At 36.6% G+C, this 11,978-nt stretch overlaps 3 protein-coding genes across 12 annotated transcripts; 1 reads left to right on the forward strand and 2 right to left on the reverse strand.

Annotated features, from left to right (window-relative positions):
• Positions 1–260: 260 nt before the first annotated feature.
• Positions 261–4,233, reverse strand: rpl7a (ribosomal protein L7a). Its single transcript, XM_081365837.1, has 8 exons — positions 4,130–4,233; positions 3,280–3,400; positions 2,916–3,065; positions 1,480–1,620; positions 1,217–1,296; positions 836–966; positions 557–626; positions 261–403 (listed from the first exon to the last, which is right to left on the reverse strand). The coding sequence occupies exons 1-8, from the start codon at positions 4,130–4,132 to the stop codon at positions 299–301; spliced, it is 801 nt and encodes a 266-aa protein (XP_081221963.1). The 5' UTR covers positions 4,133–4,233; the 3' UTR covers positions 261–298.
• On the forward strand, positions 4,182–8,768 carry med22 (mediator complex subunit 22). 10 transcript variants are annotated; one of them, XM_081365838.1, is made up of 6 exons: positions 4,182–4,292; positions 4,572–4,650; positions 5,260–5,420; positions 5,510–5,590; positions 6,296–6,504; positions 8,343–8,768. In XM_081365838.1, the coding sequence occupies exons 3-6, from the start codon at positions 5,298–5,300 to the stop codon at positions 8,512–8,514; spliced, it is 585 nt and encodes a 194-aa protein (XP_081221964.1). In that variant the 5' UTR covers positions 4,182–4,292; positions 4,572–4,650; positions 5,260–5,297; the 3' UTR covers positions 8,515–8,768. The 10 variants fall into 10 exon arrangements, with proteins under 10 accessions (XP_081221964.1, XP_081221970.1, XP_081221971.1 ...); XM_081365842.1 differs by having other exon boundaries at positions 4,215–4,292; positions 4,569–4,650; positions 5,249–5,420; XM_081365841.1 differs by having other exon boundaries at positions 4,215–4,292; positions 4,569–4,650.
• A 428-nt stretch (positions 8,769–9,196) lies between these two features.
• Positions 9,197–11,942, reverse strand: cUnh9orf78 (chromosome Un C9orf78 homolog). The gene is made up of 9 exons (XM_081366912.1): positions 11,685–11,942; positions 11,438–11,497; positions 11,227–11,278; positions 11,033–11,103; positions 10,863–10,940; positions 10,531–10,728; positions 10,270–10,406; positions 9,526–9,627; positions 9,197–9,432 (listed from the first exon to the last, which is right to left on the reverse strand). The coding sequence occupies exons 1-9, from the start codon at positions 11,762–11,764 to the stop codon at positions 9,338–9,340; spliced, it is 873 nt and encodes a 290-aa protein (XP_081223038.1). The 5' UTR covers positions 11,765–11,942; the 3' UTR covers positions 9,197–9,337.
• Positions 11,943–11,978: the final 36 nt, after the last annotated feature.

The raw sequence follows: 11,978 nt of genomic DNA on the forward strand, positions 1-11,978 counted from the left end.
CAGTCAAATTATCAAAGAGCACCAGAGGGCTATTTATGGACATTAATGGGATGCCCTTGAGTATAAATACTGAAACCTATTTTTTACAGTCTGTGGTTGAAACCCAGCTCTATATGGTGGTTTAATTTAAATAAAACATTTTTAGAGATTTGTATAAAGGTTATACAAATTTGTATAAATAGTACCTGAAATCATTCAGTTGAATGTATCGACTAAGATGAAATATTGAAAGTTTAAAAAGAACAAGCCAAACAAGATACTTGTGTGAACATTTTTATTTATTAAACAAGATGGGAACTCAACCCAGTTTAGTAGCCAGCTCCTTGGCCTTTGCCTTCTCGATTTTAGCAATGCGAGCAGTTGACTTGGAACCCAGGACATTGCCTCCCCAGTGACGACGGATCTGAAGAGAGAATTGAAATGGGAGAAAGAAATTAGACTCAGAAATCAGTTAGCAGAAAGCAATTTGGTTATACAAAGTTAAATAAGTTAACTGAAAATAAAAGTGTAGTGTATTCGTTTCAGCAATTGCAACCACAGCAGGAAACAAACTGACCTCCTCGTATCTGTCATTGTAGTTGGTCTTGATCGCTTCCACCAGTTTAGCAAGAGCTGCTTTGTCTTCACTAAAGAGTGGGAGAGAAGGACAGAAACAAAACATTAACCCCAAAGGTCATGTCCATAATGCCCAAATTAGTGAGAAACTGCAAATCACTTTGCTCAGGGTTAAAAAGCTCTTTGAAACCACATGGTTGTTCAGTTGAAGAAATTCAGACATCATAGCAATAGGATGTGCAGCACAGGAAAGTCAAACATGAATGTGTGTGTTACTCACGGGTTTGTCTGTGTGAAGGCAACAGAAGTGCAGGTCTTTCTGTGCACAAGTCTGCCCAGTCTGGCCTTGCCCTTGACAATGCAGTATGGGACACCCATCTTACGGCACAGAGCAGGCAAGAACACCACCAGCTACGGATGACAAATTAAACCAATTAATAATCGACAACAATCCCCACATATACAAAATCAAGCCAGAAGCCAAAACAAATTGTTACAGAAATGCTCCTGAGAGACATTGAGTGGTTGTTGCTCAGGGTTAAAAAGCTCGTATTTTTAATCTTCATTTTGAATTCAGGTGAAGAAATTCAAGACATCATTGCAGACAACCACAACAATTTATGACAATGTCCATTCTGTACAAAAAGAAAGAGAAACACACCTCAATGGGATCCACATCGTGTGCAATAACGACCAGCTGTGCCTTCTTGCTCTCCACTAGTGTGGTCACTGTGTTCACACCTGAGAAATAACGAGAGAATTTAAAAAAATATATATTTATAGCACTGGACAAAGGGAGGTCTTGAAGTCAAAAAGGTTGAGAACAACTGATGGATGCCATGTACAAATGACAAACTCATAACTCAGGATTTTTTTTTTTAACCTTTCAGTGTCTTGAAGGAAAAGACACTTGAAAAGACCCACCTGCACGGAGGACTGGTGGCCTCTTAGTGGGCACGTCTCCCTTTCCAGCTGCCTTCTGTTCAGCACGAGCCAGCAGTCTCTGTTTCTTCTCCTGCTTGGTCTCTGGCCTGTACTTGTGGGCCAGCTTGAACAGCTGGGTAGCTACAGAAAGTTACATTTAAACAATTTTAAGTGTAAACGTAAAAGCCAGTTTAGTTTTTCAGCAATCAATTCTTGCATCAATGCCAGGTCCCTTTAAGCTTACAACTTAGGACAAACTTAAGCCAACACTAATTTTAAAGTACAATTCCTAGGCAGCATTATATAACATACTACAGTGCATCAGTGATCTTGGTGGAAACTGTCATCAACTTTTCAGATAGCAAATATTCTTCACATCATCTGCACATCCACAAAAAGTCAAATGCCACAAGTCTAATAAAACATTTAGAGGACGATCAATGTAGTTTTTACTGATTACCTGGTTGAACTATTGGTTCTTTGTTATACTTTTTTTTAAATTTAATTCCCTCCAAGATAAACAATGAGACTTGAAAGTTACATTCAAATTGGATAGTTCAAAAAATTAAAAAATAAAACAAAGTCAGTGATTACTCACCCTCTTGTCGTTCCAAACCCGTAAGACTTTCGTACATCTTCAGAACACAAATTAAGATCTTTTTAATGAAATCTGAGACTGTTCTGTCCCACCATTGACAGCCTATACAACTACTTTCCAGTCCCAGAAAGGCTATAAAGACAACATTGAAGTAATCCTTGTGATTTTATTGGTTTTCCCTCAATTCTATTAAGCGAAGCGAGTGCTGTTTGCGCCAACCTTTTTCACACCATCTACAAAATATTATCTCCAACGCGCGTTCACACAACATCTGCTCTCACATCGACATGCATGTGGTGCTCTTGTGAACGTGTAGGAGATGAATATTTTGTAAAAGTAGTGAATTGTGCTTTTTGCGCAAACAAAAGGACTCTTGTTGCTTCATAAAATTGAGGTTAAACCACTGGAGGCACATGGATTAACTTAATGTCTTTACTACCTTTCTGGGGCTTGATAGTGGTCATTGCATAGAGCGTCAATGGAGGAACAGAAATCTCTCAGATTTCATTAAGATCTTCATTTGTGTTTTAAAGATAAATGAAAATCTTACAGGTTTGGAATGACATGAGCAAGTAAAAGACAGAATTAAAATTTTTGGGTGAACTATCCCTTTAATCATATTGTGAAATATTTATATTATCAGGGTTAATTCATTGTTAATTTTCTAGTCAAGCACTTTTACACTAAGCAGAAATTTTCCTTCACATTACAGATTAAAAACTAATTAATCTTACCAGCACATTTTCCATTTTTAGTTATCGTATCGGCAAAATCCACGATCGTCGGCCTCTACATGCATTGTTGTACAGACAGCATCAGAATGTCAAAAGAGACTCACCAGTCTGGCGGTCCAGAGCCTGGGTGAACTGGTTGATCGCAGGGGGAACCTTCAGACGCTTGTAGAGAATAGCCCGCTGCCTCTGTAGCCGGACATAACGTGGCCATTTCACAAATCGGGTCAGATCACGCTTCGGCTGGATGTCCTGACCTGAAGATTAAAGCGCATGACTTTCATTTGCAATAAATGGCAAAATTGTCTATTGATATCCAGACATTTGTGCATCAGCGATCTTGGTGGGAGATTGTCAGCATTACTGTTAAGATAGCAAATATTCATTACATCATCTGCACTTATTTGACTGTCTCACACTTCAAGCGACTGTGTGGACTCAAATCTCATCAGCGGTCCAGTTGTTACTCACCAATGCCAAAGTTCTTAGGCCTCTTCTCAAACAGGGGGTTCACAACTTTCTTGGCCTCATGCTTCTTGGCCACTGAAGGGGCTGGTGCCACCTTCTTCCCCTTAGCCTTCTTCCCCTTAGGCTGTGAAGAGACACAACATTACTTAATTTGAGTCCACAAACAGCAGAACATTCAACAGAAACAGCAGTTTACAGCTCTTGCTCAGTTTAAAAGATGAGTTCTACACAATGTTCAGGTGAAGAAATTCAAGTCATCACTGCAAAAGCCCCAAAAGAAAAAAACTCAATGTTGTGACATGCGCTGTAGCAACTTAACTGCTCACACAATTTAACATTGCAGATATAAACGCTTACCCAACACTGCATTTTCATTAATCATAATTGGCTAATTATTTGACAAACGGGCGTGAAATACTGTAAACTTCAACAACGCATGCGTTTAAGAAACACCAGCGGGCCGATCCGATTCATTTTTGGCCTACAAATCAATACGCTAACATTAGCATTAGAGTTAGGGTCCATTATTGAATTACTCATAATAATAAACATGTTATTAAAAAATATATATTTTTTAACCGTTTTAAACCATCGGACAATTAAAGGCTTATGGTCTAAATGCGCCACATCTCGAGTCGTCTAGCTGACATAAAGCGGACACTACACCTTATAGAAGTTCACATAATTCTTCATCTACATACTTAAAATGATCACAATTCTCGTTCAGAGAGCAAGCGCTGGTGCTTTATTTTCCATAACCGATTTACTATGAGTCCTACAACAGCCTACAAAATAGGATGCTTAAGGATTTTAAGAAGTGTAGGCTTCCAAGTCAAAACCATCCGACACTCACCATGTTGGTTCAGACGGAAAGGAAGAAGAAGAGGATTGTGGGAAATATAACTACCGCGACAATTGGTAATGACATCATCTGTACGCGCCAGAACTAAAGCTCATGCATGTTTATTTCCTGTCTATGGTTTATTTGAAGCGATATTCGAAAAAACACGAATCCGGTCAGTGTAATTATTGTGGACTTCCAGAAACAGTAAATTATGTGCTGATTAACTGTAGGGCGTATGAAAGTGAAAGACTCCAATTAAAAGAGGAATTAAAATTCTCTGACATTACAGAATGTGCTAAACAGTTCTTATAAAGGTTATAAAGCTCTGTTAAGTTTCCTGAAAATAACAAAGTTATATAATAGAATATAGGTAGATTTTTCTTCTTTTCCCCCCTCTTTAAATATTATTATTTTTCCTTTGATATCATTGCCTCACACTCCATCCCAGTAGGTGGCGGACTAAAAGGCGGACATAAGCTGGTTTGCCAACCAAAAGAAGAAGAAGCGATATTAGAAGAATGCTTGCCGGTGTAAGTAGCGATTTTATATATTTAAGCTATAGTACCTACACTGTTCTTAACTCATTAATTATTAATGCGAGATGTACTGTCGCAGAAATATTTACGCGCTGTTAAGTTACAGCGTTTGAGTGAAATAAAATAAATCTCGAATGGAGACATTCGCAAATGCATTGATCTAACGTTAACTGTGTTGAAGAATAGAGACAGTACGCTTGGTTCCACTTTTATGTGTTTCTTAAAATAGCCAGAATAGACATTTTCACAGATGGACGAGCTGTTATTAAATGAAGTTGCGTCGCCATCACGAGCACATTTGTCCATTGATATCTTAATTATGCAGATAAGAACGTTACAAAAGGATTTACAAGTGTACAATATGAAATGTAAAAACTGACTACATATGGATATTACTAACGACAAAGCTATACAGTATAAACTGTATTAAACATGTAATAACCAGTATTATTAAGGGTTAAAAATTAGAACATACTTTCAAAAAAATGTCATAATTTTTGAGAGCACAATATCATATAAAATGCAATAATGCCTGTTTATTATATGTGCTTAGTAGCGGTTTGTGTGAAAATTAATTGCAATTCTAATAAAGTTTTGTTTCAGATCTTTACTAAGTAGAGAGTGACCCGAAAAGTGCAGAGATGACCTCACAGAGAGTCCTCCCGCAAAGCAAAGAGACTCTGCTGCAGAATTACAACAAGAGACTTAAAGATGACATCAGGTCAATTCTAGACAATTTTACAGAAATAATCAAAACTGCCAAGGTATGTTAGCATGCATGCATTGTGCTGGATGACATTCATATTGATATGATTTAGCTCCAAAACAATAATCTGGTTATGTCATCGATCAGGTGGAAGATGAGACTCAGGTTTTCAGGGCGACACAAGCTGAGCAGGACCACTATGAAATGCACGTGCGAGCCGCCAACATTGTAAGATCTACAGTGATAAACAGACACCTCAGAAACCAGTTAACACAGGACAGTTCACCCCAAAATAAAAATTCGGTCATCAATTACTCACGCTTGCGTCATTCCAAATCCGTAAGATTTTCGTTCATCTTCAAACACAAATAAGGATTTAAAAAAAATAATCTGTAAGATTTCTGTCCCTCCATTGAAAGTCTAATCGCCCAAAACTTTGACGTTTCAAAACGTTCATAACGAGATTGTAAAACGTTGATCAGCAGATATATACATAGGGCACTCACATATGGTAAACAGAATCTCAGTTGCACTTGCTTTACACGCGAGAAGAAAAATCATTGGTTCTTGCATGTCAAGCTTCCGTATACCATATTTGATTTGCTGTATGTGCGTTCGCTGATCAATGTTTATATGTGAATAAAAGCCTAAATTAAATCTGTTTGTCATATAAAGCGACCGTGTCTCTTCAGAAGACTTGGATTAAACCGCTCGTTTCATATGGATTTATTTTACTATCCCTTTACATTTTGAAGCGACTAGACTTTAAATGAAGGGACATAAATCTCTCAGATTTCATTAAAAATATCTTCATTTTGTGTTGAATGAAGTCGAATGAAAGTTTCGTGGGTTTGTGATAACATGAGGGTGAGTAATTGAAAACAGAATTTTCCTTTTTGTGTGTACTATACCTTCAATGTGTTTGTGTTTTAGGTACGTGCAGGAGAGTCTCTCATGAAGCTTGTCTCAGACCTGAAGCAGTTCCTCATCCTAAATGACTTCCCCTCTGTCAACGAGGCCATCAGTCTCCGCAACCAGCAGCTGCGCACGCTGCAGGAAGAGTGCGACAAGAAGCTCATCTCCCTGCGTGATGAGATTGCCATCGACCTGTATGAGCTCGAGGAAGAGTATTACTCCTCCAGGTACAAATAGACCAGTGATCCCAAACGTGTGCAGTTACCGCTGCCTTCCATTGCTTACAAACGTGATGCATATGTACATCATAAGAACATAACACAGGTTGATTTATGGAGCCGGGCATTAATATGTCTATAAAGATATTTTTAATTTACTTGCACAACCAATTATTGGCTCCAACCATTGATCATTTTATAATATGCGCTAACCTTGTTGGTTTGCCGTATTTGTTGTATTACATCTTGCTAGTTTGGTCCTCCATACACATACACACATTCATATCATACCATTGTGCCTTAATAAGAGTATTCGTTCTTGCAGGTAAGCCTATAGCTAATGAAAGAGTGTATTCCCCTCTCACACACCTCAGTCATGTAGTAAGACTCACTTACAGTTTAGATACTGTAGACCTTTGGGTTTTATTCCACTTGTCATGTTTATAACAAGCCAGACATCATCATATATGTTTCTGCTATGCTTCTAATATAGTAAAATCCATATATCCATATTGTCATATCCATCCATATTGCAGTCACCCCAAAGACATTATAAAGCACTTTCCATATAACTGGTTTTGTACAAGAAACCCTTCTGTTATACATATAGAAGTGCATGTAAATATTTCCCCTCCGGGTGCCTTAATCAATTATGTTTTAGAAGATTTACTTCATTTTGCAGTCAGGAATCAGGATGTGTATTTACTTTTATTAATGGTGCTGGTCAGATACATTTTTTATAGAGATTAGTAATAAATCTGGATCTTTATTGCTATTTAAAGATTTTTAGATACATTTAAGCTGTCTTTGAAGCGCAAACATTGTAACCATTAATAGTTATATGTGAAGAGAACATTTCTTTGGGTTATAATGGAAATTAATTTTAATGTCATTTGATATTTGATTGGACACAATGTTGGATGAGCTTCAAAATTCAAAGACTTTAGAATAAAAAAAAAAAAGAAAATAGGGTGCTTTAAGTATTGTATAAATTACTTTTAAAGAATCATATTAATTTGCTTACTGGAAGAAAATGGTTAAGATCAAGAAACAATTTTTTTTTTTTTCTGAGAATTCATAAATGCCATTTTTTTTCTTTTTCTGTTAAATTAATTGAATATTGTGCAACTGGCAAAATATTTTAGCTTTCGGTGGCATATGTCAATTTCAAAATGTAATATTTATCATTTTAAAAAGCATTTGTTTTCCTCAGTGGTTTAAAATCGCACTATATTATGTTTCTTTGTGGTGACGTATTTAGTAGAAACAGTGTTGGTCACATAAGTGCCTGTTTAAAATGTATCAGATTATTTGTCAGGTTTTCCACAAACCATTTTAAATTCCATAAATAAACCAGATAGAAACGAGAGCACATTTAGTGTCCGATCTATTATTTGCTCGTCTCCGATTTGGAATTTATGTTCTGCCTCTGTCTGTTGAATTCATAGTCTAAAATCTCTACTGCTTACAGCCTTTCGCTTTTCATCTATTAAGCAATTCTATTATTAAACTCTACACACATCTGTTCAATGCACAGAAACACAGCAAACAGAAGAGTAATGTGATCTGACTTATCAAAACTCAAAGGACATCATGTGACCACACGTTTCCAATCAATAAGTTAGTGGCAATCCTGAATAATGCTTTTCACAACTTCCTTTCCCTGCTTGGGCTTCCTTTCCCAGTTCTTTCATGTTTTGTGAGTTTGTCTGTGTATGTGTCCTTTATGAATATTTATTATTCATATATACTCCTAATTGTTTACTGAGTGTGTTTTTAGGCAGAAGTGGACAGTAGAAATGCTAGTTTGTGTGCTTGTGTGTAACGTGTGTGTATAACGTTTCTAGCTGTGGACAGTGGGATGGTGTTGAGTTGCCACTTTGTGAGGCCTTTCATCGGCGGGACAGTTGGGGGTCCCCCGAGACGACCTCTGACCTTTCACATGCCAACCCAGAGGATTCAGACCATTTGGGGACCCAGGAGTCCATGCACGGCAGCAGCACTAGTGAGCAGTCGTGAAATACTGGCGGCTTCCTTCATGGACCAGTTAGATTACACAGCCAAGAAACTTTCCATCTAAATAAGCCCCATCTAAAACCTCCAGCTGTAGACTGCAAATCTAGAGAACTACTTGAATTGATGAGATTTTTTTTTTTCTGCAAAAATGACACTGAATTAATACTGAGAACATTTCTTCTAAATAGTATTTCAGTATTGAAGCTGGGTAACTTAGTTCTGGGTAACGGTGGTATAATAAAGTGTTTTTCTTTCGATCTGTTTATTGGTTACATTTAATGCCTTTAGTTTGAGTAATAATGCAACTATTCTCTACATTATTTTCATTATTGTTCTGCAAAAAAAAAGTAGAATTAAAATGATTCTGTAATTAAACTTGTTTAATGGAAGTGGTGTTTTTTATGCTAATAGAAAATTAGACTTCTTTGTAAACATGCTGTAATGCTCTTCATAACTGCCAAGGAAGTGTTCTTTGTCATTTTAATCACATACACATAATTATTTATATTTATTTATATATATATATATATATATATATATATAAAATTGTATTGCTGTGATACCTTAGGGTGATCTTTCCATTTTAGGTTGTTACAAGACTTCCAAGCAAAAACTGTAATAGAGATTAAAATGTTACTTTTATTTCATTAGGAAATTCTGTGAAAAAAAGTTTGCAAAAACGATCAATGTTTTGGGGAAAGTTTTATTGTAAAATGTTTGATTGTAAGCTATGGGGAAATTTTTACCGGTAAAAAATATTTACATCACTCAGTTTACAGAGAGGAAAAAAAGTGTACATCTAGTTGACTATAACAAAGGTGGAGGATTAGTATCGTCGGTTCATCTTCTTGAATTTCTCATAGTGGTAGTCATCTGTGGCCTTCTCGTTATTCGGTCTCTTGCGGAAGTTGGGTGGTGAGGCTGGAGAACAAAAAAAAAAAAAACATCAACATAAATTCATTAATGAAATTCAATCTGTCAATTAAGCAAAATAGGTTGTCATCCTGATCTTACGCTCAGGTGCCGGATTCTCAGTGTCTCCTACTCGTAGCGGCCTGGCTTTGGGCTCTTCTCTGTGGGCTCTTCTCTGGGGAGCGTTCACATCCTCGTGATAGACTTGAGAGAAGAACAGAAAATGACTTAACATTTCTCATTTAGGGAAGGACAGGAAATGTTTCAAATATTCCTAGTTAGTAATCTACATGTTTAAACATTAGGCATAGATGAAGCTGTAATTCAAAAAACTGTTAACTGAATCTTGATGTGATGGACAAAACAATACTTCTGAATATAAAATACACATAGGTTTACTGATACAGTGAATTGGTTTATGTAAAGAAATAATTGTAGAATTATTTATTGAAGGACAAATACATTTGTTACAAAAAATTCTATTTAAGATAAAATGTTTTGTAATTTCGATTCATATAGGAATAAGGAATCCTGGAAAAATAAAATAAAAAATTAAGTAGCACAACTGCTGTCAACATTGCTAACAAGACAAGTTTCTAGAGTAGCAAATCAACAATGATTTCTGAAGGATCATGTGACACTGAAGACGAGTAATGGCTGCTGAAAATCACAGAAATAAATTACATTTTAAATGATTAAAATAGAAAAGAGCTATTTATTATTAAATTGTAATAATATTTCACAGTACTGTTTTACAGTATTTGGTGAACATAAGAGACTTCAGAAACATTACAAACTTACTGACCCCCAACTTTTGAAGGAACGGTAGTATGTGTGTACACTTACAGCGATTATGCTGGACGTAATTCACAGCAATGTTAGTGGGAACAAAGGAGGTCCCGTTGTCTTTCTTCTTATTCCTCTGCTCAGCAAGCAGCTTTGCTTTGGCATCTTCTGTGCTGATGATGTTCTTTATCTTCGCACTTAAAAGGATTGAAAAAAAGAGGGGTTTGGAGTTGGCATCCATAGCTAAGTAGGTCTAATCAGCCAGACTACAGATAAAAATATCTGAAGCGATCAATGGAAATAGTTTTGGTCTTTACTTACTCTATCCCCAGGTCCACCTCTGGAATTCCACTCAGCATCTGATTGGACAACATCTCTTCTGTCTTTTTGGCAGAATTGACACGGATGCTCTCTGGAAGCTCGTACAGGAGGTCCTCTGGATTCTTCACCTTCACCTTCTGCACCTCTGCCTCCACCATGCCTTTCTTTTTCTTTAACTCAGTCTCAATGTACTTCATCCTGAATGAAATCACATACAAGGAGAGAGAAGATATAGACATAAACTGAGGCAAAAACACCAGTGAAGAAAGACCATCATGCAGAAACTTGAATGCAGATGGTTTGCCCACACACATTGTCTGCACCGAACTTACATGTCTGCATCTTCATCTCGTCTGTTAGTCTCTGCAGAAAAGGATGTACCAAGATTCAGGTCGTTTTCATCAGCTGTCCTATAGTGGAGGAAAAGTTAACTATTTAAGTTGTAAAATACAAAAACATCAACTTTAAACTTGAAAAGCAAACATGATATCATAACACTTACATGTCTCGGTTTCTGTCTTTAACTTTCTTCATGTCAACAACACCCCCAGTCTTCAGTTTAAACGGGTCGTCCTAACGCACAAAACATACATTATTTGTTCATTAGTTATTAGATACACAAACTAAAACACTACAAGACCTTCATTATACTACAAAATGTAGTTTGATTAAAGTAAAAATAAAATAAAAACATACCTCAAGCTCAGCATCCAAAGGAAGCTTCTCTCCTACAAGTAACGTTGCAATGCTGGAGGAATAGAATGAAAGAGTAGCATGTATTATTCCGAAAATAATTCAGCATAATTGAAAATGATTTTGTATACAAAAATTAGAAATTAAAAATTAAACACTGTACAAAAATAGTACTTGTGCAAACGTTTAAGATTGACTAGACATCTTGACCAACCTCACTCCATGCTGCCTTTTTCGTAGACTTTGAAGCTCTTTGGCTTCATCCAGTTTGGACCTTGGAAACAAATTTAAATGTAACATATTTAAAAATATTTACATTATATATTGTTTATAAAAAGGCATCTGCATGTAACATCTGAATAATTCTGACACAAAATAAATGCTTTTCTGTAACGTTAGTTCGGTTGGTCTATTATGGCAAAATTTTGTGTATTTGGCCTTAATGTGATAAACATATCTACCTGACCACGGCTTTCGTCTCATCGTCTTCCTCGTCGGATGAATCCTCTTTCTTCCTCCTAAAATTCTTACCCGGCGGCATGATTTCAAAGAACTATTTAAATCTATATATTTAATGTTTATTTTACCCCTTCACACGCCAGTACGCAACGTCGGCGGTCTGTATTTAGTGACGGACCTCTTTCTCCACATTTCCCGAAACTTCCGCTGACATCACAATTACTGTATTAACAGCTGATCTAAGATCAGCTCATCCGTTTTCCATATAACCGTTTAACGGAGTAAAGCGACTGTGG

This window comes from Scardinius erythrophthalmus, assembly GCF_964197995.2.
Source record: "Scardinius erythrophthalmus genome assembly, chromosome: 5".
In the NCBI taxonomy this organism is placed as follows: Eukaryota; Metazoa; Chordata; class Actinopteri; order Cypriniformes; family Leuciscidae; genus Scardinius; species Scardinius erythrophthalmus.

Bases quoted from the DNA above. Each gene is read 5' to 3' on its own strand.
- rpl7a (XM_081365837.1), bottom strand. The intron at 1,621-2,915 runs GTGAGTCTCTTT...AACTTTCTGTAG, and splicing joins GGCTCTGGACCGCCAGACTG to CTACCCAGCTGTTCAAGCTG. The intron at 627-835 runs GTGAGTAACACA...CCCACTCTTTAG, and splicing joins GCCTTCACACAGACAAACCC to TGAAGACAAAGCAGCTCTTG.
- med22 (XM_081365838.1), top strand. From the start codon at position 5,298: ATGACCTCACAGAGAGTCCTCCCGCAAAGCAAAGAGACTCTGCTGCAG. The intron at 5,591-6,295 runs GTAAGATCTACA...TTTGTGTTTTAG, and splicing joins ACGTGCGAGCCGCCAACATT to GTACGTGCAGGAGAGTCTCT. The intron at 6,505-8,342 runs GTACAAATAGAC...TAACGTTTCTAG, and splicing joins GAAGAGTATTACTCCTCCAG to CTGTGGACAGTGGGATGGTG.
- cUnh9orf78 (XM_081366912.1), bottom strand. From the start codon at position 11,764: ATGCCGCCGGGTAAGAATTTTAGGAGGAAGAAAGAGGATTCATCCGAC. The intron at 11,498-11,684 runs GTAGATATGTTT...TTTGTTTCCAAG, and splicing joins GAGACGAAAGCCGTGGTCAG to GTCCAAACTGGATGAAGCCA. The intron at 10,729-10,862 runs GTAAGTTCGGTG...GATTTCATTCAG, and splicing joins CGAGATGAAGATGCAGACAT to GATGAAGTACATTGAGACTG.